We start from the raw sequence: 26,956 nt of genomic DNA, 5'->3' as shown, positions 1-26,956 counted from the left end.
ATCACAGCAGTGCATTCCAGCCTCAGTGACAGAGCAAGGCTCCATCTCAAAAAGAGGTATTTTTCCATTTGTTTTCCAGCAGTTTGGCTTCCTGTGACTTCTGACTTATACGATGCTTTTCAACCCGACTTTGGGTCACAGAGTTTTGTTTCTTAACATGTGTGGGTCAGCGTCTTTCATTCATTTTGGAAAACCCTTGGCTGTCCCCTCTTCAGCTGTAGCTGGAGTCTCCTTCTGCCTGGTCTCCTTCTGGGACTGCACTCAACATGCGCTGCACCCTCTGACTTGGTCACATGGCATTCTGTTCCATTGTTTTCACTCTTGGGCTTCACCTTGGGTATTTTTCTGTTTTTTTAGATGGAGTTTCGCTCTTGTTGCCCAGGCTGGAGAGCAGTGGTGCGATCTCGGCACACTGCTCCGCCTCCCCCATTCCAACGATTCTCCTGCCTCAGCCTCCTGAGTAGCTGGGACTACAGGCGCCCGCCACCACGCCTGGCTCATTTTTCTATTCTTAGTAGACACAGGGTTTCGCCATGTTGGCCGGGATGGTCTTGATCTCTTGACCTCATGATCCGCCCACCTTGTCCTCCCAAAGTGCTGGGATGACAGGTAGGAGCCACCACGCCCGGCCTTTAAGTTTGGAATGGATGCTGGACGTTGTGAATGACCAGTGGTGGGAGCTCGTGCTGGTGCGGTCTTCACAGGGCTGTGTTTTATCTTGGCCAGGGCCAGAGTATCAGCAGCCCACGGAGACCCTAGCGGGGTTGTGTTTGCCGAGTGATGAGGGCTTGCTTTAGCTCTGTCCTCCCCAGGGGCGCTGCCCTAGCTGCTGGTGTGTGGCCCCGCTGGTGTCTTAATTAGGAACCCAGGGTGTTTCCTTTTAATGTGTTTTTGTAGAGATGACGTCTCGCTGTGTTGCCCAGGCTGGTCTTGAACTCCTGGCCCCAAGCAGTCCTGCCTCAAGCCCGAAAAGTGCTGGGGTTGCCTGTGAGCCACCGTGCCTGGCCCCAGGTGTTCAAGGCCCCCACCCACAGGGCTCCATCTCCATGGCCTGCTCGGCAGCACAGGCTGTGCAAATCTGCTCAGTCTTCGGGAGCTACTGTCTGCTGGGTTTTTTTTTACAGAATCTTGGTCTGTTGCCCAGGCTGGAGCACAGTCTCAGCTCACTGTAACTTCCACCTCTCAGGTTCGAGCGATTCTCCTGCCTCAGCCTCCTGAGTAGCTGGGATTACAGGCATGCGCCACCATGCCTGGCTAATTTTTGTATTTTTAGTAGAGACGGGATTTCTCCATGTTGGTCACGCTGGTCTCGAACTCCTGACCTCAGGTGATCCACCTTCCTCAGCCTCCCAAAGAGCTGGGGTTTACAGGTGTGAGCTGCCATGCACGGCCTTGCTGTGGTTTCCTGACGTCTTGCCCTGCACGTGTGCACCTGAGGATGCAGCTGATAGCGTGAGTCTTTGTTTTTGCCATCAAGGCCAGAACTGGGCACTCCCTGCTTCCTCTCCATCCCTCATGTCCACGGTGCGCAGCAGCCAGCAGGACCTCCCCACAGACTTCCATTGCCTTTGGGTTTGGAGGAGGGGGCGTGCTGGGTCAGGGTCTTGCTGTTGCCCAGGCGGGAGGGCGGTGGTGCCGTCACCACTCTCAACCTCCCAGGCTTACATGCAGGTTAAGGAGGGGGGGTCTCACGGCACTGGCAGACCAGACTCGGGGCCCAGGACATCCTCAGCCCACTGTGGCCCCCACGGCAGGCCAGAGAGTGAAGGGGAGTGAAGCCGCATGCACATGGGCCAGGTGCGTTTGTTTCTTTATTTAAAAAAAATCATCTGGGGGCGTGGTCTGAGGAGGATACCCACTCCCCATGGCTTTGGGGAGGAGGCAGGTTCCAGGAGTCACAGGGCAGAAACACGCAGGGGTTGGTGGGGGCATGGCCTGGGGCGGGGAGAGCATGTCCCCAGCACCTGGGGGGCTCCCGCGGCACCTGGCAGGTTGGGGCAATAGTGTGTACAGGCGACGAGCAGTGCCCCTGGACCCAGTTGGGCCGGCCGGGGCCCCATCCTGCAGCAGGGGAGCTCTGGGGCACAGGTTCTGGGTCCCACCCGGGGTCCCATCCAGGGAGACTGGACAGAGGTGGCCCTGGGCCATGCCCATCAAGTGGATGAGGATGGGAGCCGCAATCTACTGCCCACCTGGTCCAGGGCATAGCCCGCAGGGGCCACCCCACTCTGAAGCCTCTCGGAACTCGGGCCAGCTCCAGGCAGTGGCATCACCCTGCAGGCTGGGGTCGGGTGGCCCCAGGCGCATGACAGGTGGGACCCCAGTGTCCGGAGGAACAGAGGAACAAAATGAATGCCAGGTCTGGAACCTGCGGCTCTAGGAGTGGCGCCACCCAGGCCGGCCCCCAGCAGGGAAACGGGAATCGCAGATGCATTGTAATGTGCAGTGAAGGGAATCGTGGGGAAGGCGCGCCGCATACCGTGGTCAGGCGACTTGGGCAGGTGCCCTGAGCTGCGGGCCCACAGGGCCTGGCCCAGGCCGGCACAGCCCTGTCCCCAGTCCTGAGGGATTGTCTCCACAGGGCCTGGCCACTGGCCCCGCCACCTCCCCGGCTGCCCTGAACCAGCAGCTGCACTCGTGGTGGTGAACACAGGGAAGCCCCTTCCTGATGCTGAGAAAGGTGGCGTGGAGTGGACAGTGGCCGGGGGGACACGGGGCCGTGCCCCACGCAGGGCAGCCCAGCAGCGGCTGAGGGCCTGGGGCCAAGGCTGTCCCCGTGGAGGAAGGACCGTGTGGGGCGGCCTAGGTGTAGAAGATGACCTCAGGGATCTGGCCGTCCTCCACAGATGTCCCATTGTTGTTCCCGGCCGCGTAGCAGAAGGTGAAGCAGGTCTTGGCGCCCGTGGTGGGCGACTCGTGTGTCACCTTGCGCAGGCCTTTGGTGCCGTAGTGGGAGTCTGGGCCCTGTAGGGGGTAGGGGTACAGTGAGCTCAAGGACTAGGCCAGGGGGGCCGCCCCGAGGCCTCGGGCCCCGGCCCCACCCCCGCGGCACACCTTGAGCGTCGCGCAGGCCGTGTAGTTGACGTTGGGTAGCACTTCCACCGGCTCCTTGAACATGACTCGGAAGGTGCTGGCCGATCCGTCGCAGCTGAAGCCTGTGTCGTTCTGGCCCAGGACAGTGTTGCTGTCCGTGTGGATGATCTGCGGGGAGGGGGAGGCTCAGGCCTGGGAGGGCCGGCAGGGACCCCACGAGGCCCAGCCCACCTGCCCAGGGTGGGCAGTGCAGGGACCAGGGCTGGGGGTCGGCCAGGGTTCCATGGAGGATGGGAGAGGACATGGCGGGGAGTGGGGCCTGGAGGCTGTGGGGCGAGGCCTGGGGCTGGTACCTGGATGTTCACTTGGTAGTCGGTAGGCCCATGGATGGATCCGTACAGCCCAAATCCCACCACGAAGATACGCTTGTTGACTGAGAACCTGTGTGGCAGATGACAGGAGACCATGTGGCCATCCAGGGACAGCCCCAGGGGAGCTGGCACCAGCCCACCACCGCACCCCCATCATCCCTGAGTCCTCCCACCCAGGCCAAGACCCCATCATCCCTGAGTCCTCCCACGCCCCATGCCCAACCTCCCCCACAATGTCAGACCCCATCATCCCTGAGTCCTCCCACGCCCCATGCCCAGCCTCCCCCCCGAATGCCAGGCCCCTATCATCCCTGAGTCCTCCCACACCCCATGCCCAACCTCCCCCCCAATGCCAGGCCCCTATCATCCCTGAGTCCTCCCACGCCCCATGCCCAGCCTCCCCCCCAATGCCAAACCCCATCATTCCTGAGTCCTCCCATGCCCAACCTCCCCCACAATGCCAGGCCCCTATTATCCCTGAGTCCTCCCATGCCCCATGCCCAACCTCCCCCTCAATGCCAGGCCCCATCATCCCTGAGTCCTCCCACGCCCCATGCCCAGCCTCCCCCTCAATGCCAGGCCCCATCATCCCTGAGTCCTCCCACACTGGACTCCGAGCCCCACCTGATGCGGTCACTGGTGCCGCTGTAGCCCCAGCGACTCTCCACCTGCTGGAAACGGTTGATGCTGCACTCCTTCCCACGCAGGCAGCAGCGGGGCCGGTCGATGAACTCCACTCGCGGCTTAGGGTTGACGGTGAAGTGCAGGAAGAGGCTGACCACCTCGCGATCCACCAAAATGCCTGACTGTGCAGGGCCTGCGGCACAGGGAGGGCATTGAGGGGAGGGCTGGGCTGCCCCCCAGACCCCAAATGCCCAGGAGGACACGATCCTTCCTGCTAAGATGTCCGTGTCCGACTTTCAAGGTGCAGGGACCCAGGCAGCCCCCCTGCGGAAACTGCCACCAGCCGTGGCCCCTGCTCAGTCCTCCGAGGCTTTCGGGGAGGGGTCCCAGGGCACAGACCAGAGGCTGACAGATACGCTCACTCAGGGGCGAAGTCTCGGTCTGGCCCTGCTGCAGGGACCGTCCGTCACTTCACGGTGGGTGGGTCTCCACTGCCTGTTTTCTAAGGGCCGTCGGCCAGGAGGGGCACTGCAGCTCTGCACTAGGCCTGCACCTCCCGGGCCACAGCCCCGGCTTGTAGAAGTGGCTCAGGGGTTCCTCTCCACGGTGGGCCCGAGCACCCCCCTACCAAAGCACGCACACCCCAGGGGCGATGGCCAGCTCGCCCCAGGCAGGCTCCGGGAGCCAGGCTCTTAATCCAGGTGCAGAGATGTGACAGGTGGAAGGACCCTGCGTGGGACGTGAAGGGGCTCTGGGCGGGGAGGGGCACAACAGGGGTCCGCCATCCACCCCAGGAGTGCTAGGACACGGCAACCACCCTCTGTTCTAATCACAGCGGCCCCCGGTGCTGCCCGCCTAAGACAATCGCTCATCAAGCAGCGTGGGCTCAATTCTGCATTGCTCACTGTGAGCCAGCCCAGTGCAGACGCCGGTTCAGTAACATGAGAAACAAGGATTATGGGTTAAACGAATTAGGAATTCTTTTTTTTTTTGAGACCGAGTTTTGCTCTTGCTGCCCAGGCTGTAGTACAATGGCCCCATCGCTGCTCATCACAACCTCCGCCTCCTGGGCTCAGTGATTCTCCTGCCTCAGCCTCCTGAGTAGCTGGGACTACAGGCACCCACCACCACACCCAGCTAATTTTTATATTTTCAGTAGAGACCGGGTTTCTCCGTGGTCAGGCTGATCTTGAACTCCTGACCTCAGGTGAACCACCCGCCTCAGCCTCCCAAGTAGCTGGAGTTACAGGCGTGCACCACCATGCCCCACTAATTTGTATTTTAAATGACTCTCTCCATACTCGCCTTTAGAGTCTGGGCTGCAGAGAGGTCTTTTTTTTTTTTTCCTTTTTTTTTTTGAGACAGTCTTGCTCTGTTGCCAGGCTAGAGTGCAGTGGCGTGATCTCTGCTCACCTGCCTCCCGGCAGAGGCCTCAGCCTCCCGAGTAGCTGGGATTACAGGCATGTGCCACCACGCCTGGCTAATTTTGTATTTTTAGTAGAGACAGGGTTTCTCCATGTTGGCCAGGCTCATCTCAAACTCCCGACCTCAGGTGATCTGCCCACCTTAGCCTCCCAAAGTGCTGGGATTACAGGCATGAGCCACTGTGCCCAGCTAATTTTGTATTTTTAGTACAGTTGGGGTTTCACCATGTTGGTCAGGCTGGTCTCGAACTCCTGACCTCAGGTGATTTCCCCCACCTCAGCCTCCCAAGTGCTGGGATTACAGGTGTCAGTGAGCACGCCCAGTCAACAACTGTAGTTTACAAAAGGATGTATCCGGCCAGGTGTGGTCGCTTATGCCTGTAATCCCAGCACAGAGGGTGAGGTGGGCGGATGGCTGGAGCCCAGTTCATGACCAGCCCAGGCAACACAGCAAGACGCTATCCCTACAAAAATACAAACATAAGCCTGGAGTGCTGGTGCCTGTAGTCCCCGCTAGGGTCTGAAGCAGGAGGGTCACTTGAGCCCAGGAAGTCGAGGCTGCAGTGAGCTGTCACTGCACCACTGCACTCCAGCCTGGGCGACAGAGTGAGACCCTGCTGCTAAATCTGGTGACCTTTGGTCAGGAGAGCAGGGGCTGCGTGGACCTCGGAAAGGACGGACAGTGAGTGCATCAGCCACAGGACTGTCTCCCAGCCCCTTCTGGAACCTTCCAGGCCTGTTCTGCTCCAGAGCTGGATGGCCCCAGGAAGTGAACAGCCACATGAGGGCAGGAGCCATCATTACGGCTGCCCCTCATGTCACCCTGGAGGCCAGGCCCTGCAGCAGGGGACCTCGAGGCCCACCCATGGGCGCACAACAGCTGCCCCAGCCATGCCGGAGCCTTCATGGGCTCACCTCAGACACTGGCACCTGAACTGGCAGGTAGCACAAGAGCCCGAGCCAGGGAGTCCCTTCCCTCCTGGGCAGAAGCCACCAAAACACAGCTGGACGGACACGGGAGGGAGGGGGCTGGCAATGCGCACGGCGGGGCTAACAGACGGCCCTGCGGAGGCCGCACAAGCCAGGTTTCTTCCCATCTCTGTGCTCTCAGGCATCCGCCAGGTTTCCTGCAGCGACCTCGGAGGCTGCTCTCCTGGGCACCAAGGAGCCCGTCTGTGTTCCCAGCAGGGCCACCAGGTGTCACTGCTCTCCCGAGCCAGCCCGTGGGCCCCTGAGCCCTGTTACCTGCAGCGAACTCCTCGATGGTCATCAGTGGGAAGCGGATGAGGCCCAGGGCCTTGCCCAGAACCTTCCGCCTGTTCTCGGGCGTCACCTGCAGCTGCTGCCGCTGACACTCAGCCTCGGACCAGCGCACAACGGCGTTGAACAGCCGCACTTCACGGATGCCCAGAGTGTCGCGCTCCAGGACGGCCACCAGCGTGTCTGCGGGGTGGGGAAGGGGCCGCATGAACAGGACGCCCGCGTGCCCACCCCGCAGGAGGCAGGGAGACTGACAAGAACCAGTGGTTACAGCTGCACTGGCAACTACGGCCCGTGGCCCAAACCTGGCCCTGCGCTTGTGTGTGTAAATAAAGCTTTATCGACACACGACCACACCCCTTCATTTTCCTAGGCTGTGGTGGTTTTTAAGCCCCAAGGACAGAGTTGAGTAGCTTTGACAAAAGCTGTTCAGCAACAAAGTCAAAACCATGGACCATCAGAGGACGAGATGGTCACCACCAGCTGGGATGATGGAATCTGCTCTGTGGCCTTCCAGCCAAGCCCTCCTGCCAAGGCCCCAGACTCCCCTGGGGCTGTGCTGGCCCCCAGCTCCCGCCCCAGCTCACCCGGGCAGCTCCCCCAGCGACCCCCAGGCCAAAAGCTCCCGCTGTCAATCCCCAGACCCTCCCGCCGAGGCCCGGCTGGGATCCCCACGCCCGGGCTCCTGGGCCCTCACCCAGGTCGATGTCGGTGAAGCCCTCCGCGGTGATGGCGTCCGCAGTGTTTTTGTCGATGTTCTCCAGGCACAGGCTAGCCAGCTGTGGCTCATCGAACAGTCTCGCCTGGCGGGAGACATCGAGTGGGGGATTGGGGGAGCATCGGCACCCAGCCCGCGGCAGATCCCCCACGCGGAGCCGGCTCCGACATGGCCCTGACCGCCATGCCTTCCTGGGCGTGGCCGGGAGCCACCCGTGGCTCAGCCACCAGGCTGGCCCTGCCGTGGGCCCGGGCCCCCTGTGACCGCTGACCTGGGGTGGGAGAGTCCGGGAGTTCCCTCTCAGGACCTCAGAGGTCAAGGAAGGAAGGAAGAAATAGACACCCAGGTCCCTGCTGCTTTAGGCAAAAGGGACGCTGTGGCTGCTCTTGGGGGGCAGCAGGCCTGCGACCCCGAGTGACAGGAGGAGGTGAGACGGCTGGGGTCAACCCCGTAATGCTCCCGGACTACAAGACGACTCCTGACAGGTGGCGAAGCTGGAGGTCACCTGTGCTCTAGGGAAACTGAGGCTGCGTTGATGGAAGGCACTGTAAGAGCCTGTGCCAGCAGGGCTCACCCTGAAGACATCTCTCAAGTGGGCTGGAGGTGGTTTTAGGGGCAGGGAGGCAGAGGAAGCCGTGAGATGGACCCCGGGGACTGAGCTCCGGCCTCCTCTCAGGTCAGGCGGGGGCCTCTATGGCAAGGCGACTACAGATGACCCCAACAAGAAACCCTTCCCTCTGGGGGTCCGGGATCCCCTGCATCTGACCTGCCAGGATGGAGAGGGAGAAGGTTCTGGGTCTTTTCCAGGGTGCTGGACCCCCGAAGCCCATCAAAGGACCGGCACCACTGTACCCTCTGAGTGCACCCAACTCCCAACCAGGAGCTCAGGGCTCCCACAGGCCACCCACCTGTCCTGGCCCCATGCCCTCCTCTCAGCATCCCTGGCCGGCACGACCTCCCCAGACTCCACGACCTCCCCACGGGGGTCCCCTGAGACTCTCAGCCATACTCTGTCTACCTGACACTTCCTCAGAGAAGGAAAACTCTTTTTTTTTTTTTTTTTTTTTTTTTTAAATAATTTTACTTTTTTTTTAGCCGGACGTGGTGGCAGGCGCCTGTAATCCCAGCTACTCAGGAGGCTGAGGCAGGAGAATCGCTTCAACCCTGGAGGCGGAGGTTGCCGTGAGCCGAGATGGTGCCAGTGCACTCCAGCCTGGGCAACAAGAGAAACTCCGTCTCAAAAAAAAAAAAAAAATTATTTTACATTTTTTTAGAGACAGGATCTCTCTCTGTCACCCAGGCTGGAAAGCAGTGGCGTGATCTCTGCTCACTGAAGCCTCAACCCCCTGGGCTCAGTCAGTCCCCCTGCTTCAGTCCCCCAAGTAGCTGGGATTACAGGCATGCACCACCATGCCTGGCTAATTTATGATTTTTTTTTTTTTTTTTTTTTTTTTAGTAGACTCAGGGTTTCACCATGTTGGCCAGGCTGGTCTTGAACGCCTGACCGCTGATGATCTGCCTGCCTCAGCCTCCCAAAGTGCTGGGATTACAGGCATGAACCACCATGCCCAGTCTGAATGTTTTTTACATTTTTTTGTAGAAAAAAAAAAACAGGGTCTCCCTATGTTGCCCAGGCTGGTCTAAAACTCCTGGCCTCAAGTGATCCTCCCAAAGTGCTGTGGCCCTTTCCAGGGTTAGCCATTGGAAAGGACCCCAAAAAGTAATGGCAGGGTATTAGCCGAAGTGCCCTCCCAATAATAAAAGTATTACAGAAAAGTCCAAAACACATTTTTTTAGGACAGAGTCTCAGTCACCCAGGCTGGAGTACAATGGTGAAATCTCAGCTCACTGCAACCTCCACCTCCCGGGTTCAAGCGATTCCCCTGCCTCAGCCTCCCAAGTAGCTGGGACTACAGGTGCCCACCACTATGCCCAGCCACTTTTTGTACTTTTAGTAGAGACGGGGTTTCACCATGTTGGCCAGGCTGGTCTCCAACTCCTGACCTTGTGATTCACCCACCTCGGCCTCCCAGCGCGCTGGGATTACAAGCGTGAGCCACCGCGCCTGGCCCGTTTATTTATTTATTTATTTTTTGCTGTGGAGTCTTGCTCTGTCGCCCAGGCTGGAGTGCAGCAGCACGATCTCGGCTCACTGCAACCTCTGCCTCCCAGGTTCAAGCAATTCTCTTGCTTCAGCCTCCCTAGTAGCTGGGAATTCAGGCACCCTCCACCATGCCCGGCTAATTTTTGTATTTTCAGTAAAGACAGGATTTCGCTACGTTAGCCAGGCTGGTCTCGAACTCTGTGACCTCAGGTGATCTGCCCTCCCAATGCGCTGGGATTACAGGCGTGAAGCACCGCACCCAGCCAAAACATTTTACTACCACGCGGAATCCGGCTGCTTCCCGGACCCGCCCCGGCCCCGCCTCCAGCCTTGTCCCCGCCCCAGGCCCCACCTCCAGCCCGGGCCTGTCCCCGCCCCAGGCCCCACCTCCAGCCCGGGCCTGTCCCCAGCCTGGCCCCACCCCTCCCCGCCTCCGGTCTGGCCTGGCCCCGCCCCCAGCGTGGCATGGTCCCACCCCCTTGTGCCCGGTCCCGCCCCCGGCCCCACCCACCTGCGTGAGCAGCATGAAGGCGTTGTCTGCTCGCAGGTTCTTCTTCAGGAACTCCACGCAGTGGGCCTCGAGCGCCGGCACCGCATACTTCTTGGCGGTGTATAGCGTGGTCATCACCGTCTCCGGGCCGATCTGCACCTCGTCCGAGTACAGAAACCTGCAGTGACAACGCGGGGGCCGTGAGATGGGACCGCCATGACAGGCCCCAGGGGAGAGCGTCAGGGAAGACCCCACGTCAGCTTCCCCGAGGAACCTTCCAGAATTAGCCCGTAGGTTGACCTCTGACCTAGGGACACGACTCGGCAATGCAGTCACCCATGAAAACAAGCAAGAGGCTGAACCCGTCTACAGCACACACCCGGAAGCGTCTACACTGCAGGCCTTGTTCTGCCCGGGATGCCCCAGGAAAAGCCATTGGGGGCTGGGTATCTCCTCCTTGGACACCTTTTCCATGAGAAACTCTTGGTTCCACACCTCGGGCCCCACTAAAAACGTCAACCACTTCTGGGTGGATCACAGAACCCAACACGCCAGCTAGGACCGTGGATAATTGTGGACGTTATTACCATCTGCCACCGAGTGGTCCACACCATACTGAATACAGATCAGAAGTTGGGCTGATCAAAAATAGAAGCACAGGCTGGGTGCAGTGGCTCACGCCTGTAATCCCACTTTGGGAGGCAGAGGTGCATGGATCAGGAGGTCAGGAGATTGAGACCATCCTGGCCAACATGGTGAAACCCCGTCTCTGTTAAAAATATAAAAAAAATTAGCCGGGCGTGGTGGTACGTGCCTGTAATCCCAGCTACTCGGAAGGCTAAGGCAGGAGAATTGCTTGAAACTGGAAAACCGAAGTTGCAGTGAGTCAGGATCGCACCACTGCACTCCAGCCTGGTGACAGAGCAAGACTCTGTCTCAAAAAAAAAAAAAAAAAAAAAAATAGAAGCACAGGCCGGGTGCAGTGGCTCACCCGTGTAATCCCAACTTTGGGAGGCTGAGGTGGGTGGATCACGAAGTCAAAAGAATGAGACCAGCCTAACCAACATGGTGAAACCCTGTCTCTACTAAAAATATAAAAATTAGGCCGAGTGCAGTGGCTCACATCTGTAATCCCAGCACTTTGGGAAGCCGAGGCGGGCGGATCACAAGGTAAGAGATCAAGACCATCCTGGGGCCCGGCGCGGTGGCTCATGCTTATAATCCCAGCACTTTGGGAGGCCGAGGTGGGTGGATCACGAGGTCAAGAGATCGAGACCATCCTGGTCAACATGGTGAAACCCCGTCTCTACTAAAAATACAAAAATTAGCTGGGCACGGTGGCACGTGCCTGTAATCCCAGCTACTCAGGAGGCTGAGGTGGGAGAATTGCTTGAACCCAGGAGGCGGAGGTTGCGGTGAGCCGAGATCGTGCCAGTGCACTCCAGCCTGGGTAACAGGAGCGAAACTCCGTCTCAAAAAAAAAAAAAAGACCATCCTGGCCAACATGGTGAAACCCCGTCTCTACTAAAAAAATACAAAAATTAGCTGGGCATGGTGGCACATGCCTGTAGTCTCAGCTACTCGGGAGGCTGAGGCAGCAGAATCGCTTGAACCTGGGAGGTGGAGGTTGCAGTGAGCCAAGATCATGCCACCCACTGCACTGCAGCCTGGCGAGGCTCTGTCTCAAAAAAAAAAAAAAAAAAAGAGCTGAAGTGAGGTGAGAGCTGGATCAGGCGGTGACACAGAAACGAGGAAGCCAAAAACGACAGTGCCCAGGCTCTTCCCCAGGTGAAACCGTGGCTCCCCCTGCGCTCTGCAGAGGGTCTGAGGGGCGCCTTCTGTGCCAGCACGTTTCTCGTTTTCTGTTTGTAACAGGGCAGCGGTCCTGCCCCCCAAGTGCACACTGGGTGATGTCCAAGGACATCTGTGGCTGCCAGGACTGGGGGTGCTCCCAGCCTGGAGGGGGTACAGGCCAGGAATGCCGCTCGGTACCCTGCAATGCCCGGGACAGCCCACCCCAGAGAATGACCCAGTCCCCGTGTCCACAGGGCCGAGGTAAGATCTCCAGTGATTTATGTGCAGAAAAAAATCAAGCCTGCCCCCTGCTCACACCAGACACCAGGATAAACTCCCGATGGTACGGACGGCGTAAACCAGGGGACCCCGGCTCCTGGGACTCACCTCCTCTCTCCCTCCCCACTCAGGGTATGGATTTCAACGTGGGCAGCCTCCTGGATCATGGGAGGCAGTCTCTTGGGGGTTCGTGGAAGCCCTAACCCACGGGGGGTCTCATATGTGGGACATGTGGGACAGCCTGGCCCCCCGAGGACACTGGGCAATGTCTGGGGACATTTGTGGTTGTCATAACTCGGGGAGCTCCTGGCATGGAGTGGGTGGGGGCCAGGGATGCTGCTGCTCAGTGCCCAGGACGGCCCACCCCGGAGAACGATCAGACCCCAAGCATCAACAGTGCCCAGGAGGGAACCCTGAAATGTGACAGTGCGGATACTCATGGTGACGCCGGCTTAGCCGTGTTACCCAGGCTGGTCTTGAACTGCTGGCTCAAGCAATCCTCCCTCCTTTAGTCTCCCGAAGTGCTGGAATGACAGGCGCAAGTCACCACACCTCGCCATACTTTTAGTGCTTTGGGTATAGAGCCAGGAGCGGGACTGCTGGTCCCATGGAGATTCTGTGCTGAGCCTTTTGAGGAACTGCCGGACTCCCTTCCACAGCGGTTACACCCCAGCCGGGACCAGCTCCCATCTCCCCACGGCCTTACCAACACTTGTTATTTACGTTAGAGACCTGGTCTCACCTCATCACCCAGAATGGAGTGCAGTGGCGTGATCACGGTTCACTGCAGCCTCAAGCTCCCAGGCTCAAGTGATCCTCCTCCCTCAGCCTCCCAAGTAGCTGGGACTACAGGTGTGTGCGAACACACCTGGCTAATTTTTTTTTTTTTAAACTTTTAGTAGCGATGGGGCCAGGCACGGTGGTTCATGCCTGTAATCCCAGTACTTTGGAGGCTGAGGCTGGTGGAGGTCGGGAGTTCTAGACCAGCCTGATCAACATGGTGAAACACCGTCTTTACTAAAAATACAAAAATGGGCCGGGCGTGGTGATGCATGTCTGTAATCCCAGCTACTCTGGAGGCTGAGGCAGGAGAATCGCTTAAACCTGGGAGGTGGAGGTTGCACTAAGCTGAGATCAAGCCACTGCCCTCCAGCCTGGGCAACAGAGTGAGACTCCATGTCAATAAAATAAAATAATAAACTAAATCAGGTGCCTCTGGAACCCCTGACGGTGCATGAACGTTCTAGAATTCCGCACTGACCCAGGGCTCTGAGCAGTCGTCAGCCAGGGTCTGCGTTCTCTGAGGTCCCTCCCAGGGCCCAGCTCCCCGCAGGAAGCATCCGGAAGCCTTACTTGAGCAGGGCGAGGAAGGCGGCAGGTTCCACGTCAGGCAGCTCTATCTCCGTGGACGTCGTGGCCATTCCCCCGTTGAACATGGCATCGAAGACGGCGCTGCCCACGGCCAGCACGAACCTGGCGTGAAAGAGAGGGGCTCCTGGTTAACCCCATGACTGCCACCCGACGGCAGGGAGGACCTGGCCGGTGTCCTGGGTGACCGCCCCAGCAGGGCTTCCCGCCAGCCCCCAGCAGGCGTGTGCCAGGGCCCCCGATGTCAGAGGTTTCTGGAAGGGGCCTGGGACAGCAGGAGGGCGACGCAGATGGACCTGGCAACGCCAGGTGGGGCCGTGGGGGCCGTGCCCTGGGATTCACAGGGCCTCACGCTCTGCCAGCCCCCACCATCCTCTGTCCTTCAAGGTGTCAGGCACGCACTCATTCACTCATTCCCACATGCATGCATTCATTCCTTCATATTCATTCATTCATCCACATGCACTCAAGCGTCATCCTCACATGCATTCACTGACTCATTCATCCCATGGGCATGCACTCACTCTTATTCACTTACTCTCATTCATTCATCGAACACTCACTTGCTCATTCATTCACCATTCATTCACATTCATTCATTCATTCATTCCTACACATAAATGTATCCACTCATTCCCACAGGCACTCATCACTCATTCATTCAGTCTCATTCACTCACTCACGCTCTCATCCACTCTCCATCACCTTCCTGCTCATGCACTCCCTCACTGGCACACGCTTCCCCAGGGAGTGCGCTGCAGGCACAGGGCCTGGCCTCCCTGAGGGAGGCAGACAGGGATCGAGCGGCCGCACAGCCCCCAGTGAGCAAGGGAAGAGAGAGAGGAGCGTGGTCCTGCTGGGAACACAAGACCCAGGAAGCCCTGTGGGGTCACCTGAGCCGGCCACGCCCATGGGGAAGGACATGGAGGCCCAGGGAACAGCAGGAGCGTGGGAGGAGCACTGGGAGGCAGCAGGACAGCCCCAGCTGGGAAAGCGGAGGCTCTGCCAGGTATGGGGCGCAGGCTGCCTGCGGGGCCCACCCAGCGCCTCGGATTGTCAGTATCGCTACAGGCCAGAGGGCGCGGTGGGCACAGAGAGGCTGCTGGTGCCTCCCTGGCCTCCACCAGAGCTGGCTATGAACCCACGTTTGGCCAGGCTTGTGTGGGACAGGGAGGACTCCACGGCTCCCAGGCTCAGGACACCACCCTGTGCTGTCCATGTGCGGTCCCCAGGGCCTGCCCCACGACGGCCTCCCAGGGGGCTGAGACCACACACAGTGTGGGGGGTCACGGACACTTGGTGGGAGCACAGACACTCAGTTGGGGACAGCCCAGACACTTGGGGGGATTCATAGACACTCGAGGTTCGGGGGTTCCTAGACACTCGGCCTGCACACAGCACAGCACCTGCCTCAGACTTTGGGGTCCATGTGTCACCTCTTCCCCGCCTGTCCCTTCCAGGGCTCCCAGCACAGCAAACGCTGGGCCTGCACAGCCTCCCCCAAGATTATGCCACTGCACTCCAGCCTGGGGGACAGAACAAGACCCTGTCTGGAAAAAAAAAAAAAAAAAGCCAGGTGTGGAGGCTCACGCCTGTAATTCCAGCACTTTGGGAGGCCGAGGCGGGCGGATCACCTGAGGTCAGGAGTTTGAGACCAGCCTGACCAACAGGGTGAAGCCCCGTCTGTACTAAAAATACAAAAATCAGTCCTATAATCCCAGCTACTCAGGAGGCTGAGGCAGGAGAATCGCTTGAACCTGGGAGGCGGAGGTTGCAGTGAGCTGATACTGCACCATGCACTCCAGCCTGGATGACAGAGCGAGACTCCATCTCAAAAAAAAAAAAAAAGAAAGAAACAGAGTGGGCAGCTGGACAGAGATGCACACGGGGACTGGAGCGGTACGGCCAGAAGCTGGGAGGGGCAGGAGGATCCTCCCTTGAGACTCCAGAGGGAGCGCCGCCCTGGGACGCCTTGACCCACGTTCCCGGGCTCCCAGACTGGCAGAGGATGAAGCCACTGAGCTTGACCCCCAGTGTGTGGGCGCTGTGACTGCCGCCCACCCATCTGCCCTCCTAGCCGCGTCCTCGGGTGGGGTGGCGACCAGCCCTCGGGGCCCTGCAGCGCCATCACCCACACCCGATTCCCTCCCACGCGACGTTCCAGAAATAGAATGCCTGTGCGTGGGTCTTCTCTTTCTTAATTTAAAAACGCATCTTGGTCTCCTGTGGGGAGAACCTTTGACAAGGATTCAAAAGCAGAAAGCAGGAGGCGCTGAAGGGGGCCCGGCGTGGGCCGTCCGTGCACAGGCTGGAATCACAGCCCCGACCCCGACACGGGCGCATCCCCAGGCAGCTCTGCCGGTCTCTAAGGCGGGGGGCGCCTCCAACACCGAGCCCCTCCCTGGAGACACCCCACACAGGCCTTCAGGATCCGACCCCCGGGCACCACTACTGCCTCCTCTGCCCACGGTGAGCCCCCAGTCCCACTCCTGGCCGGCCCCCCTTCACCTGTCTGTAACCCCTTGTTCACCTTCCAAAAGAATCGAGAGCATGCGGCCACACAAGAAACACCCACAACTGCTCGCAGCAGCCCCACTTCCAACTCCGAACGGGGGGAAACAGCCAGCACCCATCGACAGACACGAACCACCACCCAGCCACGACGGGCGTGAGGCTGACGCGGTACACGGCGGGACACACCTTGAGGACGTCGCGCTCAACGAGAGAAACCAGACACAGAAGGGCAAATCCTGTGTGATCCACTCCCCGGAGGTCCCTAAGTCCTCAGATTCACAGACAGAAGGAGGGTGGGGGCCGGGCGCGGTGGCACACGCCTGTAATCCCAGCACTCTGGGAGGCCGAGCCTGGCAGATCACAAGGTCAGGAGTTTGAGATCAGCCTGGCCAATATGGTGAAACCCCGTTTCTACTAAAAATACAAAAATTAGCCAGGCGTGGTGGCGTGCGCCTGTAATCCCAGCTACTCGGGAGGCTGAGGCAGGAGAATCACTTGAACCTGGGAGGCGGAGATTGCAGTGAGCCGAGATCACGCCATTGCACTCCAGCTTGGGCGACAGAGTGAGATGCTGTCTCAAAAAAAAGAAAAAAAAAACACCTATGCAATAGAACCACCATGAAAAGCTCTAACCACAGGGCTCAGAGCTTCCAAGGTGGTGGCCTCCTCCACGGGCTGGGAGGGTGGCCCAGCCCCAGCCCACAGAACACAGGTTCCAGTGTTCCAGTACCCTCTGAACTACGCCCTGTGAACCCCTTTATCTGACTGCAAGATGGCCTTTTTTTTTCAAATGGAGTCTGGCTCTGTCGCCCAGGCTGGAGTGTGGTGTTGCGATCCCGGCTCACTGCGACCTCCACCTCCCGGCTTCAAGCAATTCTCCTGCCTCAGCCTCCCAAGTAGGTGGGATTACAGGCGCCCACTATCATGTCTGGCTAATTTTTGTATTTTTAGTAGAAATAGGGTTTTACCATTTTGGCCAGGCTGGTCTTGAACTCCTGACCTCGGGTGATCTGCCTGCCTCAGCCTCCTAAAGTGCTGGGATTACATGTGAGCCACCGTACCTGGCCCAGGTGTCCTTTATTAAATCTTCCATTTATTTTTATTTCATTTTTATTTTGTACAGCTGTGGTCTCATTCTGTCACCCAAGCCAGAGTGTGGTCACGCCACCATAGCTCACTGCAGACTGAAGCTCCAGGGCTCCAGCCATTCCCCCGCCTCAGCCTCCTGGTAAGCTAGGAACACGTACGCACCAAAATGCCTGGCTAATTTTTAAATTTTTTGTACAGACAGGGTCTCGCTATGTTGTCCAGACAGTTCACAAACCCCTGGGCTCGAGACATCCTCCCAGTTCAGCCTCCCAAAGAGCTGCAGTTACGGGCAAACTGGTAACTGTTTCTTGAAGTTCTGTGAGCCGTTACAGCTAATCACCACACTCACTCGAGGACGGGGCTGTGGGGCCCCTGATTTTAGTGAGAGAGAAGTGTGGGCCCCTGGGGCCTCGTCCCTGTGACAGGCATCTGAAGTGGGGACACGGGGCTCGGCCGGTAACTGCAGGGTCTGTGCTGAGTCCGGGTGGGGAGGTGAGTTACACGTGGGAATCCCAGCTGGTATCCACAGACCGAGGAAAGCACTTGGTGTGGAAACCCACACACTTGGTGCCAGAAGTACTGTGAGGAATAGAAACAGATTTCCCTTTACATGCAAACAGAAGCCACGAGAGAGCCAGAGGGGCTACCCCACACCAGCAGAAACAGCCACTTCGGGAGGCCGAGGCGGGAGGGTCCCCTGAGTTCAGGAGCTGAAGACCAGTCTGGGCAACGTGCCGAGACCACGCCTTGCCTTGTTTTCTACAAAAAGCTTAAAAATTAGCCATGTCGCTGGGCGCGGTGGCTCACGCCTGTAATCCCAGCACTTTGGGAGGCCGAGGCGGGTGGATCACAAGGTCAAGAGATCGAGACCATCCTGGTCAACATGGTGAAACCCCGTCTCTACTAAAAATACAAAAAATTAGCTGGGCATGGCGGTGCGTGCCTGTAATCCCAGCTACTCGGGAGGCTGAGGCAGGAGAATTGCCTGAACCCAGGAGGCGGAGGTTGCGGTGAGCCGAGATCGCGCCATTGCACTCCAGCCTGGGTAACAAGAGTGAGACTCTGTCTCAAAAAAAAAAAAAAAAAAAAAAAAAAATTAGCCATGTCGAGGCTGGCCACGGTGGCTCACACCTGTAATCCCTGCACTTTGGGAGGCTAAGGCAGGATCACCTGAGGTCAGGAGTTTGAGACCAGCCTGGTCAACATGATGAAACCCCGTCTCTACTAAAAATACGAAAATTAGCCAGGCATGGTGGTGCATGCCTGTAGTCCCAGCTACTCTGGAGGCTGAGGCAGGAGAATTGCTTGAACCCGGGAGGCAGAGGCTGCAGTGAGCCGAGATTGCGCCACTGCACTCCAGCCTGGTGCCTGGCGACAGAACAAGACTCTGACTCAAAAAAAAAAAACAACCAAACGTAGTGGTGTGCACCCTAGTCCCAGGTACTCAGGAGGCTGAGGTGGGAGGATCGCTGGAGCCCAGGAAGTCAAGGATGCAGTGAGCTGTGATCGCACCACTGCACCCCAGCCTGGGTGACAGAGTGAGACCCTGTCTCAAAAAAGAAAACGTTAGATATCAGGGTCACTCCTTCCACTCCGAGGCATTTCCCCAAGAGAGAGGGACTCTATGGGCTCACACAGCCTCGTGCAGGAATGCTCAGAGCAGCCTGACTCACAGTAGCTCAGAAGCGGAAAAGCCCCGGACCCGCCAGGGAGTGCCTTAACAAAGGGAGCTCCACACATTCCATGGAATTTGGCTGTCAAAACAACTCCTTTAGGCCAGGCGCAGTGGCTCACGCCTGTAGTCCCAGCACTTTGGGAGGCTGAGGCAGGAGAATCACGTAAACCCAGAATTTCGAGGCTGCAATGGGCTGTGATCACACCACTGCACCCCAGCCTGGGCAACAATGTGAGACCCTGTCTCCTAAAAATAAATAAAATAGGCCAGGCACAGTGGCTCGCTCCCGTAATCCCAACACTTTGGGAGCCCGAGGTGGGCGAATCACAAGGGCAAGAGTTCGAGACCAGCCTGACCAACATGGTGAAACCCCATCTCTACTAAAAATACAAAAAAATTAGCTGGGTGTGGTGGGGGGGGCCTGTAATCCCAGCTGAGGCAGGAGAATCGCTTGAACCCAAGAGGTGGAGGTTGCAGTGAGCTGAGATCACACCACTGCACTCCAGCCTGGGCAAGAAGGTGAGACTTCGTTTCAAAAATAAATGAATAAATAAAATAAAACACAGAATATAAGTTCCATAAAGGAGGAGATGTTTTTGTCATGTTCATCTCCTGTAACCAGTGCTGTATTTCAGTGAGTGTCTGCAGCGTGGACAGATGGGTGGATGGGTGACCGATTCTTCAAAAGAGAATGTGTGAGACCAGCTGAGAAAGTGTTTTTTTTTTTTTTTTTTTTGAAACAGAGTTTTGCTCTTTTTGCCCAGACTGGAGTGCAGTGGTGCAATCTTGGCTCACTGCAACCTCCACCTCCCGGGTTCAAGAGATACTCTTGCCTCAGCCTCCCGAGTAGCTGGGATTACAGGCACCCGCCACCACGCCCAGCTAATTTTGTATTTTTAGTAGCGACGGGGTTTCTCCACGTTGGTCAGGCTGGTCTCGAACTCCCGACCTCAGGTGATCCGCCCGCCTTGGCCTCCTGAGGTGCTGGGATGACAGGCGTGAGCCACTGCGCCTGTTCCACTTCTAGACTTCTGTACGTTGCTGACAGTTCAATGATAGAATGAATAAAGATATCTTAGGCCAGGCGCGGCAGCTCATGCCTATGATCCCAGCACTTTGGGAGGCCGAAGCAGGTAGGTCACCTGAGCTCAGGAGTTCACTGCTACCCTGGGCAACATGACGGAAATACCATCTCTACTAAAAATGCAAAATTTAGCCAGGCATGCTGGCTCCCACCTACTTGGTGGGAGGCACCAGAATCACTTGAATCTAGGAGGCAGAGGTCACAGTGAGCGGAGATCTCAACACTGCACTCCAGCCTGGGCAACAGAGCAAGACTCAATCTCAAAAAAAACAAAAAAGGAAATGTATATACTAATTTTATGGGACCAGCCGATGTGCACATCTACCACAGTGCGACCCTGAAGACCGTCAGTGCTTTGAGCCCCGTGAGGAAAGAGACGCTTAATTCCCGCAGGCCATTCAACGCAGTCACTGAGTGCCCGCTGCATGCCAGGCTCCAGAGCAAGGCCTCGGGGCGGTGAGATGGCAGGGGTGCGCATACAGGACTGGGAACAGCCAGAAGCCGCGTGCAACCCCTGGCCTCCTCCCCAGCACACATGCCAACCCCTCTGCTACCGTCCTAGACACTCCAGCCACTGCCGAGGCTGCTCGCAGGTTCCTCTCTGCCACGTCTCAGCTCACCCTGCACCCGAAATCCGCAGCCAGACTTTGTCCCAGCCAGAGACCACGCCCAAGCCCAGGCCACCTGCTCTCCTCCCAGCCTGCCCGGCCCCAGCCCCTCCCTGCTCCTCAGTAAAGTCCAGGCTTTATCCCATCACCCCCAGTTCTTCCCGATGACCCCCCACGCCTTTTTTTTTGAGATGGAGTCTCGCTCTGTTGCCCAGGCTGGAGTGCAGTGGTGCAGTCTCCGCTCACTGCAACCTCTGCCTCCCGGATTCAAGTGCCTCAGCCTCTGAGTAGCTGGGATTATAGGTGCACGCCACCACGCCCAGCTAATGTTTTTTTTGTTTTGTTTTTCTTTTTTCTTTTTTTTTCCCCAAGACGGGGTTTCACCATGTTGGCCAGGATGGTCTCGATCTCTTGACCTCGTGATCTGCCCACCTCATCCTCCCAAGGTGCCGGGATTACAGGCCTGAGCCACCGCACCTGGCCTTAACTACTGTTTTCCATCCGCTGTTTGGACTGGGGCTATCAGCCCCGCACAGGGTCTGTTTGTTCCCACAGCCCTGGGGCAGATGTGTCTGAGTGACCCCATTTCACAGGCATGGAAACTGAGGCACAGGGAGCTTGGGACACACTGCTCTGCCTGAACTCTCGTGCCCAGGTGCCACGAACGCATCCAAGCCAGTACCTGTCCCTCCCAAGCCTGTCCTGGCTTGTGATGCTCCAGCCAGAAGTCTGGGGACCCCCGCCGCAGCCCCCCATGACCTCACCTGCCAAGCCGCCTCCTCTCCCGGCCACAGGGACTTGCCTCCTCCAAAGAGGACCGGAATCCTCTACCCCCGCTTTCTGCCATCCCCACTGAGCCCCTCCCACCCCCCACACTGTCTCCTGCCTGGAGGCTGCAGCTGCTACTCCCCAGCCTCGCTCCTGGGCCCTCCACAGCTCATTCCATCCTCGAAGCGGATCTGGCCATGCTGGGCCACGGGGCCTCCCTCACTCCTGCTCCGGCTTTGCTGTGGCTCCCACCTGCCCCGCTCCTCTGGGCTCTGGCCTTCTGTCCCTGAGCCTAGGGCACTGCTTTACCCGACAGCATCACTTGCTCAGGGGGTCGCTCTGGACCAGGGCACTCCTTTACCCGACAGCATCACTTGCTCAGGGGGTCGCTCTGGACCAGGTCAGTGGCCCCCTCTCCATTTCCAGTCCCCATGCCCTCCTGAAATGCTAAGGACATACAGATGACCTTTGAACAAGGCAGGTTTAACTGCACGGGTCCACTCAGGCACCAAAGTTTTCGATACAGGCTGCCCCGAGGGTGCCAGCCTCTCCTGCCTCCCCTTCCCCCTCTGCCACCCGGACAAGACACGCCCCGTCCTCCTCCTCAGCCCTCCTGTGAGCGCAAGCACAGAGGCCTGCATGATGACCACTTCCGCCATGTGAAGAGCACACAGATTTTACCCCGTTTTTTTTTTGAGACAGAGTCTCCCACTGCCGCCCAGGCTGGAGTGCAATGGTGCGAAGCCGACTTGCTGCACCTCTGCCTCCCACGTTCACGTGATTCTCCAGCCTCCCCAGTAGCTGGGACTACAGGCACGCGCCACCACACCCAGCTAATTTTTGTATTTTTAGTAGAGATGGGGTTTCACCATGTTGGCCACACTGGTCTTGAACTCCTGACCTCGTGATCCGCCTGCCTGGGCCTCCCAAAGTGCTGGGATGACAGGCGTGAGCCACCGCGCCCAGCCTGTCCTTTTTCTGTTTTTTGAGACAGAGTCTTGCTCTGTCTCCAGCTGGAGTGCAGTGGCGCGATCTCGGCTCACTACAACCTCCGCCTCCTGGTTCAAGTGATTCTCCCTCAGCCTCCCGAGTAGCTGGGATAACAGGCGTGCACCACCACGCCCAGCTAGTTTTTGTATTTTACTAGAGACGGGGTTTCACCACTTTGGCCAGGCTGGTCTCGAACTCCTGACCTCAGGTGATCCGCCAGCCTCGGTCTCCCAAAGTGCTGGGATGACAGGCGTGAACCACCGCACCCGGCCCGTTACCCTTTCCCGAGTGATCTTTTCCAGTCCCCAGCTTCCGTTATTGTGGGAACACGAAGTGGGTGTGATGGACTGCGTGTCCTCACCAGGCCTCCGGTCGGCGAGAAGCCATTCCTAGTTAGTTCCTGGGAGTCGAAAGCTGTCCTCGGATTTAGCCTGAGCAGGGGTCCTCACCCCTAACCCCACACGTGGAGGGTCCGCTGTTCTAGGCCCGCCCACCTGACTTCACCGCCTTCTCCCGCTGGGCCCCTCACTGCCCTCTCCTGAGCCCTGAGGGGGACTGGACCCCTCGCCTGCTTCTCTCCGGGGGGCCTCGCCCTGCCCCCATCCTCCCCACTCTGCCACCAGCCAGCGCATTCTCCAGTGTAATCAAGCACATATCCCAAGGCCGGCCGGTGCCGGGGCTGCACCTGCCCCTCACACAGAAAGCCTGGATTCCCCACCGTCACTTGCCGCATCCGACCCGCCCCTCCCCCAGAGCACCGCGACCACCCAGGGGGAGGGAGCACACCCATCGCCCCCCACCTCCGAGCTAGGGGGAGAGGCCCAGCACCTGAGGACGACAGAGACAGGGATGGCGCGACCCTCCAGGGGCAGGAAGCTCTGCTAAGTACCACCCAGGGCAGGACCCCGCCAGAGGAGACCCAGCTGGCCATCAACACCCAGAAAGACGCCAGAAAAGGTTAACACAGCCCCCCAGGTCAGAAGGGAGGGCAGGACCCCGCCGGAGGAGACCCAGCTGGCCATCAACACCCAGAAAGACGCCAGAAAAGGTTAACACAGCCCCCCAGGTCAGAAGGGAGGGCAGGACACCCCTGCAGGCCCCACAGCGAAAACCCGGCCCCTGCCCCCCACCAACAGAGAACAAGGTAAGAGGGACCCGGGAGTCGGGGGCACACCAGCAGACAGGGCCTGAACAGAACCAGCTTCTTTCCCAGAAAAGAGGCCTGGGGCTGGGGGGTCTGTGGGTTGGAAGGGCTCACAGCTGGGAGTCTGGGGGCGCGGTCTAGGGTGGTGGCAGGGGGTCATGGGATGGGGCACAGGAGGTGGCAAGGCCCAGGGAGGCAGGGTCCTGCAGGGTGCAGGGCCACTGAAGTAGGGTCTCTGGCGGAGGTGGGAGGGGCTGTGGAGGGTGGTCCTGCAGGGTGGGGAGGGGATATCCCTGGAGGGGAGCAGCATGGCTTGAGGGTCTCTGATTGAGATCATGAGCTGAGCTTGGAAGTCTCTGGTAGGGGTCGGCGGGGTGGGGGGGCCTGGAGCAGCGGGGATGATGCAGGGAGTGTTGGAAGCCGGGAGTTTGGGGTCACAGGGGTGCAGATGGGAGTGGCAGGGTCCCTGGATGGTGGGGGAAGAGGCAGGGATCTTGGGGGTCATGGGTGGGGGTGGAAGAGACAGCAGGACCCCGGGTGGAGGCGTCCTGGAATTCAGGGGTCATGGGTTGGGGGTTACGGACTGAGGTGGTGAGGAATGGGGAAGGGGGGGTCTCGGTGAGAGTGGAGTCTTGCCGCCCTGGGATGCAGGGGGTGACGCACCTGAGTGTAGTGGGGTCGAAGGGGCCGCAGGAGTGGAGTGGAGGGGCGGTGAGCAGGGGTGACGCACCTGGGGAAGGAGGGTCCCAGGCACAGGGACGGAGGGGTCAGTGGTGGGGGTCCCAGGGGGAGAGGCTCGGCAGGCAGGGGTGCAGGGCCTGGAGATGGGGGGGGTCCTGGGTGCAGGGAAGGAGTCACAACTTCCGATGACCCCACAACAGTCATGTGAGGTCACGGGTCCTGGGTACAGTGGGTTGGGGTCCTGGGGATGGAGAAGCAGATGTAGGTACACGTCCCAGGGGTGGAGGGTCCCAGGAGTCCCAGGGATGGTGGGTGGGGTGCAGGGCCAGGCCATGGAGGGGACCCAGGGCTGCAGGCTGGGTTGGGTCCAGGGATGGAGGGGCCCGGGTGCAGCTGGGGGTTCAGGCCAGAGGTAGAGGGGCCTGGGGACCTGGGGTGCAGGGAGGGTGAGGGTCCCAGGGACGGAGGGGTCTGGGAGTGCAGGCGGTGGGGGGTGGGAGCAGGGTCCTGAGGATCGGGTATTGGGGTCCTGGGGTGCACACTGGGTGAGGTTCAAAGATGGACGGGCCCAGGAACCCAGGTGCAGGCTGAGGGTGGAGGGTCCCAGGAACGAAGGATCCGGGAGTGTAGGTTGGGTGGGTCCGAGGCTGGAGGAAAGCAGGGGTGCAGGGCCGAGGATCCTGGGAACAGGCTGGGGGTGCAAGCCAGGGGTGGAAGATCCAGGGGGTCCTGGGGATGGAGGGGTGCACTGGCCCAGGGTGCTGGCCTGGTCTGGCGGGTCTGGGGACAGACAGGTGCAGGACTGCGGGAACAGAGGGGTGCAGAGCCCAGGGAACAGGCTGGGTGGAGTCGGGGGATGGAGGGGTGAAGGGCCTGGGGGTGCAGGGTCCCAGAGTGCAGGTGCTGGGGCGCGGGCCAGGTGGGGCCTGGGGCTGGAGGGGCGCAGGATTTGGGGTGCAGGGGTCCTGGGGACAGAGGAATGCAAGGTCTTAGGTGCAGGGCCCAGGCTGCAGGCCGGTGCATAGGGGTGCAGGTGCTGGGGCGCAGGCCAGGTGGGGCCTGGGGCTGGAGGGGCGCAGGATTTGGGGTGCAGGGGTCCTGGGAACAGAGGAATGCAGGGTCCCAGGTGCAGGGCCCAGGCTGCAGGCCGGGTGGGGCGCGGGGCTGGAGGGGCGCAGGGTCCGGGGCGCAGGGGCCCGGGAGCGGGTCGGGTGGGGTCCCGGGGTCCGAGGGGCGCAGGGGCCCGGGAGCGGGCGGGGTCGGGGCGCCCACCTGTGCGCCGGGATGCGCTGCGAGCTGAGCCCCTTGCCCACCAGGAAGTGCACGTCGCACAGCACCTCGTTGTTGAAGAGGAAGGCGAAGCGCTCCTGCACGGTGGGCTTGGTGGCCTGCCAGTTGTACACGGGCTCGCGCTGCAGCGCCGCCGCCCCCGGGCCCGCCGCCTCCTCCCGCTCCGCGCCCGCGGCCTGCGCGTCTGTCCCGGGGCCCGGCGGGGCGGGCGGGGCGGGCGCGGCGGGGCCGGGGGCGGCGGCGGCCGCGGCGGCGGCGTTGCCGGGGGCCGGGGCGGCGGCGGCGGCGGCGGCGGCGTTGGCGCTGGGCCCGGGGCCGCCCCCTGAGCCCGGGCCGACCCCGACCCCCGGCGGGCACGACGCGCGCCCGCCGCTCCCACCCGCCGCCATCTTGTCGCTGCGGCGCGGGCGGGGGAGCGGAGGACGGAGGGGAGGAGGGAGGAGGGGAGGGAAGAGAGGGGAGGAGAGAAGGGGAGGAGGCAGGAGAGGAGGGAGGGGAGGGGTGGAGGGAGGGGAGGGGTGGAGGGAGGGCAAAGGGGAGGGGAGGGCAGAAGGGAAAGGGGCAGCGGAGGGAGAAAGCAGGGGAGGTGAGAGGAGGGGCGGGGCAGGGGGGAGGGGAGGGGGTTGCAGGGGAAAGGAGGGAGGGCAGGGGCAGGAGAGTGAAGAGGAGGAGGGCCCTGCACAGGGCAGGGCTGGTGGAAGACCTCTTGCTCCATTCCCTAACTAAGCACATGCACCTGAAGCCCAGACTCCATGCCTAGGTCCAGAATATGCGGTGCAGGCCCCAGGCCCCAGAGTCCAGACCGGAGACCGACCCTAAACCCCGGAGCACAGGCCTCAGTGCAGGACGCCAGGCCTCGGACCCTGGATCCCAAACCCCAGACTCTGAACCCTAGACTTGAGACCCTGGATTCTATATCGCGTACCTCAGACCCAGAACCCCCACCCAAAGACCAAGCGCAAACTGCAGACCCTGGACCCAGGTGGTGGGGCTGCCCCGTGGCGCGGGCTCCACTGTACCGAGACACAGCCCGAGGTTGGGAGGCGGCGGATGAGGAGTCGGGGGCAGGCAACAGGCACTCACACTCTGCAGACACCTGCACCGTCTCCAGGCCAGATGTGGGGCGGGTCAGCGTGGACGGAGCTGGGACTCCCCCAAAACGCTTACTACACACGTACTCTTAAGCTGGACAAATGCCACAGAGATTGAGGCACCAGGCCGGGCGCGGTGGCTCACACCTGTAATCCCAGCACTTTGGGAGGCGGAGGCAGGCGGATCATCTCAGGTCAGGAGTTTGAAACCAGCCTGGCCGATATGGCAAAACCCCGTCTCTACTAAAAATACATAAATTAGCCAGGCCTGGTGGCAGGTGCCTGTAATCCAGCTACTCAGGAGGCTGAGGCACCAGAATCGCTTGAACCCAGGAGATGGAGGTTGCAGTGAGCCGAGATCACGCCACTGCACTCCAGCCTGGGTGACAGAGCAAGACTCTGTCTCAAAAAACAAACCAACCAACCAGCCTGGCCAACACGATGAAACCTCATCTCTACTAAAAATACAAAACTTAGCTAGGCATGGTGGCCGGCATCTGTAACCCCAGCTACTTGGGAGCCTGAGGAAGAAGAATTGCTTGAACCCAGGTGGCAGA

At 59.7% G+C, this 26,956-nt stretch overlaps 1 protein-coding gene across 1 annotated transcript; it reads right to left on the bottom strand.

The window, feature by feature from the left end:
* Window positions 1-1,793: 1,793 nt before the first annotated feature.
* Window positions 1,794-25,708, bottom strand: BTBD2 (BTB domain containing 2). The gene is made up of 9 exons (XM_064371228.1): window positions 25,291-25,708; window positions 13,451-13,570; window positions 10,046-10,202; window positions 7,410-7,515; window positions 6,698-6,895; window positions 4,029-4,221; window positions 3,387-3,474; window positions 3,055-3,201; window positions 1,794-2,964 (listed from the first exon to the last, which is right to left on the bottom strand). The coding sequence occupies exons 1-9, from the start codon at window positions 25,695-25,697 to the stop codon at window positions 2,803-2,805; spliced, it is 1,578 nt and encodes a 525-aa protein (XP_064227298.1). The 5' UTR covers window positions 25,698-25,708; the 3' UTR covers window positions 1,794-2,802.
* Between the last annotated feature and the right edge of the window lie 1,248 nt (window positions 25,709-26,956).

The sequence above is a fragment of the Aotus nancymaae genome, unplaced genomic scaffold (assembly GCF_030222135.1).
Source record: "Aotus nancymaae isolate 86718 unplaced genomic scaffold, 86718_ANA_hifiasm-v0.15.2.pri h1tg000124l, whole genome shotgun sequence".
Taxonomy (NCBI): domain Eukaryota; kingdom Metazoa; phylum Chordata; class Mammalia; order Primates; family Aotidae; genus Aotus; species Aotus nancymaae.
Note: the sequence above shows the minus strand (reverse complement) of the source record. Positions and strands in the feature narration are given on the sequence as shown.